This window comes from Pseudochaenichthys georgianus, chromosome 16 (assembly GCF_902827115.2).
Source record: "Pseudochaenichthys georgianus chromosome 16, fPseGeo1.2, whole genome shotgun sequence".
Lineage (NCBI taxonomy): Eukaryota > Metazoa > Chordata > Actinopteri > Perciformes > Channichthyidae > Pseudochaenichthys > Pseudochaenichthys georgianus.
Window position 1 is genome coordinate 22,893,488 of NC_047518.2, and position 17,908 is coordinate 22,911,395.

Sequence of the window (17,908 nt, forward strand, 5' to 3'; positions counted from 1 at the left end):
AAAGATCATACTCTATCAATCATTTTAACACCTTTCATCCACCTCCATTTACTCCTCTACGTTTCTCTCTTATCTCTCCAGGTATCAAGGCAGAGGTGTTGGTAGTTCAGTCTTTTGATGAACTGAAGCAAAGAGCCAGCGAAGCAATTGGGAGGATTGTAGTCTTTAACCAACCATTTGTCAGCTACGGGGAGACGGTGGCTTACCGTGCTTATGGCGCCTCTGAGGCAGCCAAAGTGGGGGCTGTGGCCACGCTCATTCGCTCTATTACGCCATTCTCTATTAACAGGTATCTATCTATCTAAATATCCTTGTTTATGGTCTCAAATGTTTTGTCTTTGTTTATGTTGAAAATGTACCTTTTGTGATGTAAGAAATATTTCAGAATAAAGTTTCATCAACACCATCTTTCTACAAGGAAATGTATGAAAATGTCTCTCCATCCATACCGTCTGTCCCTCTCTAGTCCCCACACAGGTTTGCAGGACTACCAAGATGAAGTAAAGCGCATCCCTTCAGCCTGTATCACCGTGGAGGATGCTGAGCTGATGTGGCGTATGGCTCAGAGAGGGCAGAGGATCGTGGTCAGACTCACAATGGGAGCCAAGACTCTGCCGGATGCTGACTCCTTCAACACAGTGACTGAGATACCAGGCTGGGAACACCCTGAGCAGGTAGACCTCAAACTCCTGCATTTCCGACTTATTTACCTGTTCATGCAATGGTCTTTCTTTTCCATTCTTTTAGTGTTTAGGAAAGGGTGTTAGGGTCGGCCTTTTGAATGAATTGTACGGGAAACAAGTGTCTTGAAAAACCCTGTCATTATGTTCTTGTCTCTCTCTCTTGCGTATTTCCCTCTCTCTTCTTCACGGGTTAGCAGGGTGAGGAAAGTAACTAAGGAAGGAAGTCAATTATTTTGTCCGACTTCAGATATTGCCACAGTCTGCCTTTATTTTGCCATATCTTATCTAATCTGTCCAGAAAAGTGCTGATGCTCAGCTCTGTGGAAAATCCTTAGATTTGTCCCTTTCATTCAGTCACTTTGAATAATGTTGTGATGGGAAAACAACGCTGGTTTTAAGAGTCGATTTTTGATGATTTAAAAAAATAAATAAAATGTTTTTGAGAGATGTTGCTGCCTTGGCTTCAGCTCAACTCAAATTACAGACTTCCTGAAACCTATCCCCTATGGTATAAACATAGTTTTGATTTGTGAAGATAAGATTTCAATTTAGTTTAGGGTGTATGTTCCTATTATTAGTATTCTTTTCATTTTGAGACTTTTTAAATTAAAACTACTATGCTAAGTACACAACACGTTGGTAAATGGGGAAGTTGCATAGCAGAGGTATTCAAATGCAAAACGAATACAATAGTCAGATGACAGCATGTATTGTGCAAAAGTGTCATGCACCCTAGAGAGGTGGTCAGTGTTTCACAGGGCAGACACATGCAGAGAGACGCTTACATGCATTTTATTTTCTATTTCTCTTAAATCACGGAGGGTGGAAAATATCCCTGCTCTGAGTCAGAAGCCTATCACCGTCCAGATCAGTATCAGATATTTACCTGGACCAGCTTGCAGTGCAGTGTCACACAATGACACACAGGCCATTAGCACATACAGTATGTGGGCACGCCTAGCAGGTAGAACCTGATCAACAGACAAGGTGCTGCTGCATACTTTTTTTAAACAATGCTACTACTTTGCAGAGGAGGCAGTACTGTATGATGATACAATAATAATAATAATAATAATCTTCTGTTATTCAGTGGATAGGGCTTGAATGCTGCAATGGGTTCAGGGCAGTGTCACACATTGCCCGCTGTGGGTAGAAAGTTAGTACTTGTGAGACAGATTTAACGTGGAGCCTTTTGGACGAAAACTGTGTGGCGGTCCCTTACTGTCGGCTCAAAGCTGTAGCTTCTATCTGCCTAACAGTGGAAGAGTAGCAGGTTAGACATTCCCTATCCACAGGGAGATTCCCAGTCGGGTTGAACTAGCATTTACTAAATAGCTGAGAAAGGTATGTAAATTGTAGCTGCATTGATTTGTGAAGATGAGAGGTGAAACGTGACTGAAACAAAAACAGTTGGAAAGCTTCACATCAGATTTGATCAAACTGACATTTACCATTTCCATGTTTCACACATTTAAAGCCTGCATGGAACTTCCACCCTGCTTGTTGCGCATTTCCACTACAGCGCGGTTTAAGGCTGCAGCCACACGAGGACGATAACGGTCGTATCTGCTACAGTCAGCCTGTCCTTCTACAAAAAACAACCATATAGGCCGATTGTTCATGCCCTCATTACGACCCAGAGACACGTTTTAAAGAGTATGTTGTTTCTTACACGACCACTAGAGGTGCTCTGGTCGTGTAAGAAACAACATGCTCCCGGCCCGTTCATTGCAAACGCTCCGGAGGGACATTTATTCACAAATAACCCTCTCTGGAAAGTCCTAAATTGTGGAATAGTTTGGCCATTAAAATGCTTTTTGATTTGATTTCTGGCGAGAAGTGTATATTGTACTTTTAGAATCCACGTCCAGTCGATGTGTAACGGTACGTCCACACAGCAGCTTCAGAAGAATCTTCCACCGCTTCCAACGCTTCTCTGCCCATTGACTTTGAATGGGGATGACGTCACTTTGCCTCGCTTTTCGCCGAACTGCATTGTGGGGGAGCGAAGCGAAGATTTCCAGGATGTCCAGGATTTCCAGGATTCCAAAGTTGAGCAATGTTCAACTTTTGAAGCTGAGCTGGAAGCGCCAGCCAATCAAACACGTTTATGCAAATCTGACAGTAGAAGCGCTAGCCAATCAAACCGCGTGTAAGCAGGGAGAACCAGACCGCAGTTCATTTCCTCATATTCCAAACGAGAAATTACGGTAGCAAATCACCCGGTTCTTTACGACCAGAACTATTAACGGGATACAAACCGGAGGAACCAGGCATGGAGAGAGGTGGCAAAGACAGTGGGTGAAACTGGTAGGTTTTCGCCTGTTTGGGGAGTTTATATATATATGTATTGCTCGCATAAAATCCCCGGGGTTTTTTGCTTTGTATGTCGGGGGCGGGAGATTCATGTGATTGGTTGTTGGTCGCATTGCTCGCAAAAAATCCCCAAGCTGTCAGACACGCCCAGCTCCAAGATTTTCAAGATTTTTGAAAAGCTGCTGTGTGGACGTACCGTAAGATCTATAGTTTGATAGATATTACGAAGATAATTTAAGGTCTCGCCAGGATAACGTGTATGCAGCTTCCATGTAAAGTTAGCGTGGGTGAAAACAGTTTTTCCGGTCTCGAAGTTTTCATAATAAAACCGGATATATTCCCCTCACTGTCAAATGATTACACAGTGATATCTGCATTACTCATCCACTAAAAAACATCAGTTTATCCTAAGGAATTTAGACACTACAGTTTCCGAAGACACTACACTACCCAGAATCCCCAGCTATCGTTTGGGACTACAACATCCGCCTTGCTTTGCAAACCCCGTGATTAGTCATCAAGCCCTGTGATTGGATGTTGGAGTGGCAGTGCGACAAGGTTACGCTGAGCGTCAAACAGCTCAATGAAATGGAATGGAACCACGGCAGACATTCCAAAACTGGAATTAGACGGGTCCAGCCCAGCAACATGTGCTATGGCACGTCTTCGTATTTCCCACAATTAGAAGTTGACGGTATTAAACTGTGTACACCCTGGAGGTTTAGGGGATACGAAACACAGTGATGTTATCAAATTTAAAACATATAATTAATGAATGGTGAATTAATATACCCACATGACACCTTAGGTCAGAAGAGCTTTATTTAACAGCTGGTCTTATGTCTGTCCTGTTGTTCATTGATAAGCCTGAAACATGCACGTGTCAAGGTTCAGAGGCACATTTTGCAAATATGGCAGTAGCCATCGATCATCTTAAGATAAGATAAGATACTTTATTGATCCCAAGTTGGGAAATGTTTTTGTTACAGCAGCATACTACTTTGTTCTACTCCACTACAATTCAGTGGTTAACCTGGTATTTTTACTCCACTACATTTATTTGAGTTACTTTGCAGATTCTGATTAATGATGTGAAATATAAACAACCCTTAAATCAGACTTTAGTTACACCTGAGTCAAATTCAGGGAAGGTGATTAAGTGCCAAAATAAACTCTGCAATATATTGGACGTTAAGTACTTTGTCAGACTTTATATTTATCTGTGGATAACCCCAACGTTTTTTTCTTATTCAAAAGAAGACCTTAACTTAAAGTAATCTTTAATGTTTAAATAAAGCCTTATTAGTTGTCTGTTTTGCACATCCTCCTGTTAATATCTTTGGACGTCCTGCACTAAACTGTTTTATTGTAGAGATCACTACAGTATCTTCTTGATATTTTCAATTTTGTATGTAGGCTACTCTTAATATTTAAATGTTTTCATCAAATAAAACGTATTCAACAACAAAATTCAATAACGTGCTTTAACCACTAGGCGGTGCGGGTTAAAAAACCAGTGGTGTAGTTAATAAAACATAATAATATCAAACATAATATGACTATTAACTTTATTGTGAAATTAAAACAGAACGGTAAAGGAAAATACAGTTTCAGTCTCTCGATTTGAAGCTTATGCATTGTACCATGAACCTGTATAGACCTGTAACAGTCAACTGCATGAGGAGTTGGAAAGGTAGTAAATAATTAAAAACTACAAAAAAATCCCTTTCTATCAGCTGTGCACCGTTATGGTGTAAATATAACCTATCTACCAATTGGATCAAATATAAAAGTCAGCCGAATTAGTGTTGATACTGCAAGGAGACGTATTGTGTGAAAAGAAATGGAAGATGTTGTTTAATTGCTAATATATTTATGATCCACGTCACGTATTCAGTTTTGGCGGCATTTCTTACAGTTTGTCAAAAGGTCTTCTGATCAGGGCTCTATAAATAAATATCTACGGCAGATATGTAATATTTAATGCAGCTGAACCGTGTATTACAATACCGTTATGTGATGACTTCCAAAGTATAATAAAGTATTATTTTATTTAAAAAATATGTTTTTCCGATTTCATATCGGATAAACACCATATCTCGACATGCATTGCGGCTAAAACAATCGATGTTTTAGCCTATCAAAACCTCTGAAAAATGAAAGGTGTGTCTCAGAATCGAAGGAGAAAAACCTATGGGAAAAACACAAAAGCATTGTACACAATTTAAACCAATAAATGTCGTATAATTAACAAGGATAAACTGATGTTTTTTAGTTGATGAGTACTGCAGATATCACTGTTAAATCATTTGATCATTGGTTTTATTATGAAAACGTCGAGACCGAAAATACTGTTTTCAACCCGTAACTTTACATGGAGGCTGCCGCATATCTCAAATCATCTTCGTAATATCTATCAAACTATAGATCCTACATATCGACTGGACGTGGATTCTAAAAGTACAATATACACTTCTCGCTAGAAATCTAATCAAAAAGCGTTTTAATGGCCAAACTATCCTACAATTTAGGATTTTACAGAGAGGGTTATTTGTGAATAAACGACCACCTGTAACGTTAGCATTCAACGGGAGCACTAGAGGGCGAAAACTTTAAAACGTAATTATAGGACGTATTAAGTGCTTGAACAAACGACATATTTGGTCGTAATAAGGTCTTGAACAATCGGCCCATTTGGTCGTATGAATTGGAGGACTTGTTGGCTACAGTTCTCTATCAGATCAGGGACGCGGGAAGTCAGTCAGAGCTGGGGGTGCGGGAGGGCGGGGGAATTTCACACACAAAATGCAGCAGGTTTTTTTCTAATCAGAAGACGATTTATTGTTGATTGAGACGCAGCCGGGTAGCAATAACAACGCACTTGAACTTTAAAGCGTGCACTGCGCACCGGATTTTATAACAATAACAGATGCAGGGTAACATTAAACAGATTAAAACGGAAAAGGCCTACATGAATAATCATAGGTTTCTACAGTGACAATTTACACAATTGCACATTTTTGTGAATTCGGCTATGCGATATGCTAGAAAAGCACTAAATGAACGTATTTATTTATTTTATTTAAGTGAACACAGAGCAACCATCCGAAAATATTAATAACGAGTAACTCTGAACTTCTCTCTCACTCTCTCACCCTCTCTTCGTGCGCACACAGCATAGGCTACAGAACACTGAAGGTGGTCTTGCGCTCAGGGGTGGTGGAAATAAGTCACAGTCTGTTCAGTCATTTATTCTTTAGCAACAGCTTGTGAGAGCAGCGCATTAATTGGTGTTCGTTTTAATGCTGCTAGTTTGTTGACAGCTTCTCTGTGTTGATGGGACTTCTCATGCTCCCTACATTTTTCCCCTGCCTTTCGCCAGTTGTTAAACCCTCCTTTAACAAAACTCCCATCCCTGTTCTTGTCTGCACTGACGAGCGTCTTTTCTATTGCAGAGCAACAGAAGAAGCACACCGCATTATCATTTTCTTTTTTATGGTGAAGCCATGTCCACTGTTTAAACCAGCCTGAATTGAAGGATCGGGTGAATGTTTCCTTTCCAAACCGCCTGGCAGGGAATGTAAAGTCCTTGGGCTGGCAAGGCTCTTCACCGAGGGCAACTGAGTTGTTGTTAGCTGCTGGACAGGGGCAACGTCGTTAACAAGAGCCGCGGCCGCGGGTGTTCTCTCCTCCGGGTTGCTGGAGTGACAGTTGTCTGTGTCCACATGCAGGGACTCCGAGTCGATAGGGTTTTTTGGTTGTTTGGCTTTGGGGCCATTAAAGAAATCTAATATTCGTTTTTGAGACATAGTAGTATAGCAATACTAGTAGCAGACTATTACTTGTCAATTCAACCTCCTAAACCGTGATTTTTCGCGCACAACGTTATTTGTTAGGATATTTTCTGTGTAGTAAAATGTAGCTTCATGTCGGGCCGAACCACGCCCCTTAGCTGTGATATAATGAGCATATACCACGGCCTGTCGTGAGCTATTGCTTAAACATATTACAGCATTTTTAAATATGTGTAATTCATGTGATGTTCTTTTTTTAAAACATTACTCTGGTTTTCTTTGCTAACTGAACAGTCTGTCAAGTAACCAACGTTTGGTCGCACAGAAAAGGGAAATAAAACAAATGTCATAGCTGACATCATTTTTGGCTCTTGGACGTTGATTCAGCTGGCAGTAGCATCAGCTGTGGTTGAAGTGAGTGTGTGTGTGCGGTGTGTGTGCCCAGTTAACAGAAAGATGTACATTTGAGGTTTGGTGAGTCATTTCCACAGTTTAGCCTTTTCATATCCAATCGGTCATCTGAGAGTGATGAGTCACGAGGACTTTTTCCACCCACTTCATTTCGACATCTTCGGCCTTTTTTCCTTTCTAAATCTTTTATCTCCTGGTGTTAAGGCTTCTGTTATTTAGTTACGACATATAACTATTTGTGGTACTTGACATTGATTTGGATTTGCACTGATCATAAATCTAAGTGTGCAATGGGTAAATTCTGTAGATGTGCAGATTAATCACTGGATAAGCAAACGCTTTGACCTAGTGGGGGTGCTAATAGAATAGTCAAGTCTTAGTGTACAAAATGTATAGATAAACCATTAAATAGTTATTGGAGATATTTCAGTCTGGACCTAAGTGGTGCCGGCCTCAAAGCCGCGCCACCAGCTTGGCTAAAAACACATAATAGTTGTATAAGAAGAGAAACACTTCCTTCCAGTGTAATGGAATGCGTGGCATCTGGGTCATTGTCCAGAGTGAGCTCGTTTTGTTTTTTATCCTGGAACATCGGGTCAGGATAATCCCACTGACGGGAATCCCACCCCTCTACATTCCTGGAAATGTGGATATCTCTCTGAACTGTGTGTGTTTTGTCTTGTTTTTTTTGTTGTTTTTGTGACTCTGTTCCTCTGCCCTTGTTGTCAAAAAGCATCACCAGCTCAGAGAGCGTTATCCGGTGCTAGTCTCTCACACTTCAATCCAGAGAAAAAAAGTTCAGGATACATTCATAAGCAGAAGTCTCCCATCACAGTGTCAAATATATTGTTTCGTTTTTTTATCTATCTCTTTATTTATACATTCGGTTAGGTTGTCTTACTGAGCGGCCATTTGGACAGTTGGGATGTGGGTCAGGGCGCCATGGATGATGGAGGCGGAGCCATGATTTCCTGGGAGGCCCTGTCACTCATCAAGGAATTAGGTAATATAGAAACAAAGACACTGTATAAACAAATGTACCGTCCAGATAAACTTCCACACAACGAACAATGTTTCATACTGCAGAGATAGATCCAAAGTATACAGACGGCAGCAAGCCTACACAAGCTCAGAAGCAAACAATGTCAAGTAAATTATTGACTTTATTATTTAGCTTTATGCAACCTGTTTGCTCTTCAAAGATCAACTGTCTTCTTTTTAAACAAATTACAACAACTCTAACAGTTGGTAGGACAATTTACTAAAGCAGAATATACTAAAGCTCCATAATCAAATGGAACAAAACTACATTTTCTACATGGGTGTTTCAACAAACTCCAAGGAAGTATTCAATTTCCGACTAAGGGACAAGTTACAAAACAATTCCTCCGACTGTAAACAGTAATTTCCTCCAACTGTAGAGGAACAAAGACACACAGCATAAGGGAACACGCTCGGATATACAGTACAGTATTCTTCTGGACAAAATAATGCATCCGAAAAAGTGGGGACATGATCATCAAACCAACAGAATCAGATCCAGTGATGAAAAGTGTTGTAGTCTGGAATATATATATATAGCCTACTAGTTATCTAAAGAAAGGTTAAAAAGACCATTCATCACTAAACATGGCCGTTTTGTTCATTGGAGCTGCAGTCTCTCTCCTCTTAAATTATTTCTATCTTATTGTGTTGATTTTAATCTTAATTTATTTCCAGGTTTGCGTCCAAGGAGAACCCTGCGGGCGGTGCTGTGGACCGCTGAGGAGCAGGGGGGGGTCGGGGCGCAGCAGTACTTTGATCTACACAAGGTACTGTATACTACTACTGCAGTACCTGACAGAAAACTCACAGTAAAAGCAGTAAAGCTTATCATTACTACTGGTAAGAAGCAGGATGTTTCTTATGAAGATCATACAGTTGGTCACGGACTGAATATGGATTTTTGTTTTATCTTTATAAACACACATTTGTTTTTTATGTGTTTATGCTTTCACCATGCTCAGTCCCCTTCCCCTATGTTCTTCTTCTCTCCCACACAGGTGAACATGTCAAACTTTGACCTGGTCATGGAGTCTGACTTGGGGACATTCACCCCGGAGGCTCTGCAGTTTACTGGCAGTGATGCAGCACGAAAGGTTAGGATTGAAAAACAGGTCACAAGATTATCAGAATGTATTTATTTAGGTTAAAAAGTGTGTATTTTTTTAAAATACAAGATTCTGGAAGGTTTGATGAATTAGTGATCAGTCCAGTAAATGTGATGTTTTATGTTTGACTTCCTAGATTGAACATTTTAAACTCCAGATTGAACCTTGCATTTACAGTAACCAGTGTTCGAATTACCCATTTGCTTTCGGGGGAGCCCTATTTTTCAGTACACATCCTGCTACTAAATATGCCACACGCACGCTCTGTTGACTGAAAGATGTATATGTTTCCTGCATTAGATCAACATTGATTGCCAATAGGCCTTGTTTGGTAGGACATCTTTTTTTCTTATCTCCGAAATCTCGATCGCTTTTTCGTGTGCCTGGCTCTTATGGTGCTTATAAATCTTTTTCTGCAGGTTATTCTGTTGATCACTGCTGACTTTTCCCTGACTCCATTATTGTGAAAGGTGCACAAAGGTGGATTTTTCTGCGAGCGGCAGGGAGATCAATATACGTTTTGCCTCTTTGCAAATCTCACATCCAAATTTTTTTTTTTTATGAAAAGCAATGGATACCTTTCATTCCACTCACTCCATTTTTTCTGTGTCCAGTTAAAAAGCAGGTCATGGGCATCGTCAGGTTCGCTAGTGCAGGTGGCGCCGGTGGCTGTGGCCGTTGTTGAAGCCTCTTCAGGCTCCGCATCGGCAGGCCTCTCCCTCGTGTGGAGCTGTCAAACTCAACCCTAACGCCGCTTACAGCCGGCCAACTAAAAGTTGTTCCATTTACGTTGTCATTTTTAGACACCTTCGCTTCTTTGCTTGTGAATCCAAAAGCTGCGAGGCTTGGCTGTTTTCGTTTTGCCATAATTTTTATTACAAAGCCAGAGTTAAAAAAATATCAATATGAAAATGTCAAATACCGCGCCAGCATCACCACCTTAACCATAGCAACGTAAGTATCGTAAAGAATGCAGCGCCGGCACGTACAGATGGCAACACCCAGAAATATTCACAAATATAAAACAAATATTCAGAAACTGTAATGAACAATGACTATTATTTATTTCAAGAACTTGTGTTTACAGAAACTCAACATTTCTAATCTGTGTGACACAAATATGCACCATTTTTTTTGGGCTCCCCCTATTTATCTCAAAGTCTTGTGTGGAGCCAAGCTCCCCCCCATTTCGAACACTGACAGTAACCTTAGTATAGTCTCTGTTGAGCATGTAAATGCTGAAGATCCATGTAACCACAGGATGACTCGTCTTTTATTCATGCGGTTAGATGGTCTCTTAATATTTACAATGGGTTTGTAGTATGGTGTCTGAATAACAAAGGCCATGTAATGTAAACATTAGTAAATCTCTGAAATAGAATACTTAAATTTGAGCGAGCCTTGTTAGAAATTGCTGGTGTACAACAGATTGTGTTAAAAAGCACTAAACTGTATCCGTACCAACAGGTGATGGCAGAAGTGGTTAAACTGTTGGCTCCCATTAATACGACCAAACTGGAGGCACACGGAGAAGGGACAGACATCTCCCCGTGGTTAAAGGCAGGAGTACCAGGTCAGTTAAATCAATATGTCTATTCTATCTGTCTGCCACTAGCAACAAATGATCATGATAGGATATTTTATATTATAACAGAAAATGCAGAAACACTCAAATGAGGAAGTAACTCATCCTTATTTCTGTGGTTCTGGTTTAATACCGTCTCTTCTTTTTGCTGTTTATACAGAATCACATCCTCATTGATGAACTTAGACACAGTACAGTAAAAATGTATATTGATTTTGGATTTATTGAATAGATGATGGTAGAAACAGATTGAACCCTCACCATTCATGTACTTAATATCTGACAGTGTATTCCTTTTATTGTGGCTTTAAGATATTTGAATCTGACTAGCTTATATAGAAGTGAAATTGCAACGTAAAGGGAAAGATGTTGTGTATCTTATAGACAGGTTAACGTAAACACATTTGATTTGAACTTTTTAGTACATACCAGCTTTAAATCAGAAACTAGGAGAACTAGTTGAGGGAGAAATCCATTTGTGCTATTGTCAGGTGAGATGTAGAGGACACTTTTACAGTAGTTGAGTTAGGAAATTGATTTACTAAGGGACATCTTAATAGTAATGTTTGCAGAGGAACTGAAAACCAAAATATAAGATAAGACCAATTGAGCAACTACACATTATGTACTCATTGTGTAAGTACCGTCTACAATAGCACTAGTTTAGAGATAGACAGATGTTCCTGTTTAACCTTTTGCTCAATCATTATAATAATTAGCTACACGCCCACTTTGTTTCATGACACTTTAAATAAAATAAAAATGTTCTTGACTCCAACAGTTAAAGATTGGGTTTGTCTTACAGTTCGTGACCCAAAATCTTCCAGTAACATGATATTGTACAGTTTTACAGATGCGTTTTTTTTATTGTCCTTTATCGACTGGAATGTTTATTTTATCTTGAATTCAGCTTCATTGAAATTCATTCTGTTGAATCTGAAATGAATTTGACATAACATATTGTAAGCCTTTTAAGTTGTTTATCAATTGTATGTTAGGTGAATTATCTTGCCTACAATCAAGGTCTTTTTTACATCATCAAAAACAGGGCTTAGTAGATTCCCCCCTGGAGTGTGTGCTAACAATATGAACATTAAACTACTACTAAACAAGAATAATAAATAAACACGACACATTATGAATAAAGAGAACTTTGTTTTATAACAACACATATCGAACATGTACTGTATGTTTTTCCTATAAAAATGAAAAAGATAATCATCTCTGAACACAGCAAGTTAAGTGAAGAAACCTGTGAGATAGGATCCGATCCGGCCACTGACAATTCACAGGTTAAAGATTAAATCTCAGTTTTCCTGCTGGCCTGCTCGAAATACTTTTTGGCACACATAACCAGTAGCTCCAAAAGCTACATTTAAATCTGTGTGGACATATCTTTTCCCTTTTGGTTACTGTTTCAACATGAAATACAGTAAATGAACCAGCTCCAAGCTGCAGGAAAAAGCACATGTAGAGCTGAAACTGAACCTGGTAGTCAAAAAAGTGTCCTTTTGGGTAAATATCAAAGATGTCCAGCTGGGAAGAGACCAAGGGGTAGACCTAGGACCAGGTGGAGGGATTATATCTCTTCGCTGGCCTGGGAGCGCCTTGGGATCCCCCAGTCAGAGCTGGTTGATGTCGCCAGGGAAAAGAAAGTTTGGGGCTCTCTGCTGGAACTGCTACCCCGCGACCCGACCACGGATAAGCGGGAGAAGATGGATGGATGGATGGATGGATCAAAGATGTCACGTTCCCCTGATACGCTTGTACATTTTAAATTCAGCATCCCTCGATTAGCAATGATGGTGAAAAGCTGTACTGATCCATATCAGTTTGCCTCAGTCCTGATGGATTGATAGTAAAAATAGGAATTAGCTTGTTTCTATCTTTGTGATTCCGGTAGATATTGCATTATCCAAACCGCACTGTTCTCAGAAAAAAACATTGAGGTATAACTATATAAAGAAGAGGAACAACGAGTTAATAAAAACACATTACACATTTAGCCAGGCAGACCACAAACCCCATTTTTAATGCAGTAACCAAATGGGAGAATGAGTTGCCTAAAAGGCATTCAGTTTTCTACAGTATTATTAAACAGTTCCAATGAAGCGGCTGAAGGCCTGCTGTCTTGCTCAAAGAGTCCACAGTCATGTTGAATTCCCTGGTTCATTAATCCCCATAGACGAACAGCCTTCTGAGGGGCCTTCCTCCTCGTCTGATAGGCTGAGCCGAGGTCTCTTTGGTGGTCTCTTAACTATGGTTGGTTGTAGGAGCAGCAGTGGACTGTCCAAGGGGAAGGTGGGGGTGCAGACGCCACAATCTTTGCCGGGCACTCTCGCTTGGGTGGCTTCAAAGTAAAGACAAAGAAACAAGTCATTATGTCAGTAGAACATTCATGAGAACACTTGGTATTATCATTTTAAAGTAGTATTAAAGTTAATACACAAAAAAAGGAAACAACATTTTACACATAGCTACTTGATGATGTGTAGGACTACAAACCTGTGCTGCGAACGGGATTCTGCAGAGTTCTCTTGGATAACTGTGTGCCGACTGATCTTCTCGTTAGAGGTTCTGTTTTTATGGATAGCAGAGTGTCTGATATTATCTCTGGAGGGTCAGTCTGGGAGGCTACGTGTCGTACAGCAGGCGAAGTTTGACAGAAACTGTCCCCGGTACCCTAAACGTAGGGAAACAGTGACACTTTATACATCCATCATCACAAATATCTTTTAAAATAACATGCTAAAATATTGAATGCGAGTTTTAGGTTGGTTATTCCACAGATATTCCCTCTGGTCTTCTTACTCATATCTGTGCATTGCTCTCCTTAGGCAATACAATCCAATTAATCAACAACAACAATTTATCCTACTTGCCCAGTGAAGAAATAGTATTTGGAATGGATTTGGAGTCATTGGTTCACTTGACATGGAAGCAATCGAAAGAGAATGAAATTATCTTTAGACTTTCAAAATACTTTTGTAAATCTAATTGGTAACTTAAAAAAATACACCTTTATTATAGATGTGTCGCCTAATCTTTCACTAATATGGAACATTTAGTAAGTTAGCAAAACTAACTGTCTAATATCAGGCAAGCTCAGAAACCAGTGTGTTAAATATACATATATATATATATATATACTGTATGATAATGTGCACACAGTAGCCTATGTGCTTATTTTGCATATGCTGGGTTGGAAGCCTCACCTGTGGCACCACGTGTGCAGAGGTAGGGACAGAATCAGGGTTTAGGAGAAGCTGCTTTTTAAATTCCATTTCCAGCTCTCCATAATTGGAGAAGTTCTCGCGCGTAAAGTGGAGATAGCACACGTAAACAGAGGAGGGGGGAACAAAGGAGGGGGGGGTGTTGAACCGACCCAGAGCTTGCAGCCAGCGGTGGGCCAGCTGCGGGTCGGGGGGTAGGGGGTGCAAGCCCTCCGTGCTCCTGCAGTCCGGATAGGAACATTTTCGATCCATGTTGCCCCGCTGAATGACACGAGAGGATAAGCTAACCAAGCTAAAAACGAACTAACGTCTGTCAGGTACCCGATCCTGCCAGATATGTACTGCGCATGTGCGAGATGGTCCGCCATATTGGACAACTCCGGACGGCAACCCAAGTAGGACACTTGACACAGTGGCTTTTGGCAAAGCTCAAAAATAAAACTCGAGAGATGAGTTATTGTTATTATAACGTGACTTCACTATTATTTAACAACTCTTTTAATTGGGTTATTTGATTTGGGGTTAAGTACATTGTCAGAATAAGTGAAAAATGAATTTAACTTCTGTTAGACAGCCATATGCCATACATGTTTGCATACATTCACAGTACATATTTATTCAGTATGATAGCTGTCTCGTGGTGTGTCTCCCCCCTCTCCCATAGATCCTAACAGTCGTGCACACGCACATCCATTTCAATTCATATGCGCTAACAAGTAAACACATAAAAGCTTGTACATATAACGCTGCAAAAAACGGCACTTCGCTACAGAAGATTACGCTTGTTATTATAACTTACTTTATATGAGTTTAGAGGATACAAAATACTAATAAATACTTGTGTTATCTGCTATGGCGTGGCTTTACAGCCTTCACACAGATCGCCATTGCGGCAGTATGTTTGAGCATGTTATCAAATGCCTGATAATTAAAATAAAAGCAAAGACAGCGGAGCGTACAAAATAAAATATTACAAATACATATAAACACCTAACCGATTACTGTTTGGGTTTGAGACGACATTGATACAGTGAGGCTACATGCTACATGCTAGAATAGCTTTATCAGGAAAAACACCGCTAAATAAAAACTTACAGCTTCCAAATTGGATGTGGCCTCACTGGCCTGGTCCCGGATGGTGGGTATTGATCCCGGTTTTAGCCTTAGTCTGGAGGCAAATCCTTCTTTGACTTGAGTGAAGTTCATAAACATGTCCGGGGCAAAATGTTCTGAACACACAAGCAGAAATCTGTTGTAGTCTTCTGGCACATGTCCCTGGAAAATAAACTCTAGCCACAGATTCCTGTATTTTTCCAGAGATGGCAGTGCATGCAGTACCTTGCCCTTGTTCATATTATTGCAGCCAACAACAACACAACGTTTAACTCCCTTGGACGACATCGTTGTTAGAGTACGCAAAAACATAGATGTGACTGGTACCTCATTCACACCAACGCAACTCCGGTTCAAGCTCCGTGCTAGAGCTTTTCAGGTTCAGAACCGGTTCTTCGGTTTAGCTCCGGCTCCTGGGGGAGCTTTAGGCTGCCGACAGCCCTTCCGGTGGGACTCATGGGACCTTATTTCGGAAAAAGTCAATGGAGAGAGAAAGATTATATTTCGATCCCGTTTGAATTGTAACACGAATTACACATATGTTGTTTGTCAATCTTAAGTAATAATTTCCATGTAAAAAAAGTCACAGTTTGTCGTAAAACTGTTGAAATATAAGACTATGACAAATACGCAACTAGAAAGACTACAAATCCCAGAATCCCGGTCCCGTATGCTTGCTCTTACGGAACCGACTAACTCCCCGTTTGTGCATGTACAGCTCTCAACATGCCCAGACTTGTAGTGATTTTCACCTCTTTTAATACTTTTCGTCTCATTCTGAAAGAAAGGAGTGAAATGTGCTAACGTGAAGGCCGTCTTGGTGTGTGGTGCGAGATGGGAGATGTAGTTCATTGAGCGGTTTCACACAAAAAAAGTGTTACTTCACAGTTTTATGCCACATTTTTTTTTTTTGACTTGTAAAATTATCTTTTAAATTGACAAACATCATCATATGTGTAATTTCAGAATCAAACAGAGCACTCTCATAATAACGTAACACTATCAGAGACTGGATATATCCCCCCCCTCTCTGGTCGCTACAATGAGGACAATAAATTACGGGCCACAAGTTTTATTTACAAGTATTGAAAGTAAGCAGAGGACACCAAACCAACTGAGACCTGTCTGTCCGCTGCATCTACACACTGTACCACACACACCTGCAGCTCCTAAAGCATAATCAGGCTACAGCCGTTGTGTATTTTATTATGTGAAGCACTAAATGGTTTTAGAAAAATATCGAGTCTTTGTTTGTAGTTATCTACTAAACTACAGCAAATAAAGAGAGTAATGTAGGCCTGTTATACTGAGTGATATATATTTTACACACTGCTCTGCTTTCTGCACGGACCTCACAGCTGTTCTCTCTGGAAACATCGCGACGCGATGAAAGCGGTTTCTAAAATAATATCCAGAGGATGCATGCAGAGCTGTCATTAGGCTTGTTTGAGACAAGCAAGACCTGCGCAGACCTGCGCAGTTGCGATCAACGTCTTGCTAGTGCGTTGCATGATGGTTAGTCATTTTGTCCGACTTGCTCTGGAGGCTCGCCCACATGAGACTTTGAAATCTCGCGGGACAAAGACGCCCGCAACCTTGAGAGCGAGGCGAGGCGAGTTGGCGCAGTTGCTCTCCACGAGCTGCGGAAGCGAAATGCTTGATGGGAAACGGCTCGCTGGTATCTCGAGCTGAGCGCTCATTGGTGGTTTTTACCACGTGCTGCTGATGAAACTCTCCAATTGGCTGGCAAAAGTTTGTTGTTGTTTTGTGTCAGTTTTACGTCGCCACATCCATTCCCATTTTTCATCATTGTTCCACAATGTTTATCATCATGAAATTAATATCTATATATTTTATACTATACTGCTTAGCGTTTTCATACTTTATATATCTTAGCATATTCATACACACTGTTCATACTGCTCACAGGCTGATATCTAGTGTATTCATACCCCACTGTTTATTCATCATTCAATTCATTCTATATGTTATTCTGTAGGTGTGTACATTACTTTCCACTTCACTGCTTGTTGCACCTGGTTAGAAGCTAAACTGCATTTCGTTGTCTCAGTACCTGTAATATGTGCAATAACAATAAAGTTTCTCTTTAAGTTAAACCAAATCATTAAAATAAAATCTATTGTAATGTAATGATTTGGTTTAACCTTATTTATTGAATACATCATTTAAAATGGCAAGATTAAATCAAATTACATCCATGTTGTACACATCATAAAGCTTAAAGTGGCAGCTAAAGAATTAACACAGCAGCAGGTCTGTTCAATGCATGCTCATGAAGCTTCATGTGTGCGGATCTGAAGGGACTGATCATTTGTAGCCTGTCCACCTATCAGTTTTGCAAACATTAAGAGGGAGGAGCATTTCTAATTATGGAACCCAGTCACTGGTGTGGTTCATCATCATGACTGAATTAACAAACCTATATAAAGCAATGGAGATCACCTTTGTCTACAGTGGGTAACATGGAATTTCCGCCATTGCAAACCCAGCCAGTCAAGCCGACTCCGAGTCCGAGCTGTCCGACTTAAGACAAACTTTTTGACACCTTTTGACACCTGCGATCGGCTACTCTCGGCTACCCTCGTCTACTTTGAGGAGAGCC

At 40.3% G+C, this 17,908-nt stretch overlaps 2 protein-coding genes across 6 annotated transcripts in view; one reads left to right on the top strand and one right to left on the bottom strand.

Moving 5' to 3' along the window:
* Positions 1-17,908, top strand: part of LOC117460567 (carboxypeptidase Q-like) — a 28,912-nt gene that overhangs the window by 1,855 nt on the left and 9,149 nt on the right. The window contains exons 5-11 of one of the 2 annotated variants that reach the window (XM_071205844.1): positions 82-289; positions 467-674; positions 8,096-8,207; positions 8,924-9,015; positions 9,247-9,342; positions 10,822-10,927; positions 11,100-12,110. In XM_071205844.1, the coding sequence (XP_071061945.1) occupies positions 82-289; positions 467-674; positions 8,096-8,207; positions 8,924-9,015; positions 9,247-9,342; positions 10,822-10,927; positions 11,100-11,116 (839 nt within the window). In that variant the 3' untranslated portion in view covers positions 11,117-12,110. Of the gene's footprint in view, positions 1-81; positions 290-466; positions 675-8,095; positions 8,208-8,923; positions 9,016-9,246; positions 9,343-10,821; positions 10,928-11,099; positions 12,111-17,908 lie in introns of those variants that run through there. The other variant, XM_034102083.2, reaches the window with a different exon arrangement.
* On the bottom strand, positions 12,075-17,368 carry LOC117460569 (uncharacterized). Of its 4 annotated transcripts, none has more exons than XR_011644607.1 (4): positions 15,613-17,368; positions 15,268-15,401; positions 13,445-13,622; positions 12,075-13,289 (listed from the first exon to the last, which is right to left on the bottom strand). XR_011644607.1 is itself a non-coding variant. In XM_034102086.2 (3 exons), the coding sequence occupies exons 1-3, from the start codon at positions 14,422-14,424 to the stop codon at positions 13,090-13,092; spliced, it is 648 nt and encodes a 215-aa protein (XP_033957977.1). In that variant the 5' UTR covers positions 14,425-15,261; the 3' UTR covers positions 12,075-13,089. The 4 variants fall into 4 exon arrangements, 1 of the variants encoding a protein (XP_033957977.1); XR_011644606.1 differs by having other exon boundaries at positions 15,511-17,368; XR_011644605.1 differs by having other exon boundaries at positions 15,268-17,363.

Bases quoted from the DNA above. Each gene is read 5' to 3' on its own strand.
- LOC117460569 (XM_034102086.2), bottom strand. From the start codon at position 14,424: ATGGATCGAAAATGTTCCTATCCGGACTGCAGGAGCACGGAGGGCTTG. The intron at 13,623-14,154 runs GTGAGGCTTCCA...CCCTACGTTTAG, and splicing joins CTGCACACGTGGTGCCACAG to GGTACCGGGGACAGTTTCTG. The intron at 13,290-13,444 runs GTTTGTAGTCCT...TTTACTTTGAAG, and splicing joins GAATCCCGTTCGCAGCACAG to CCACCCAAGCGAGAGTGCCC.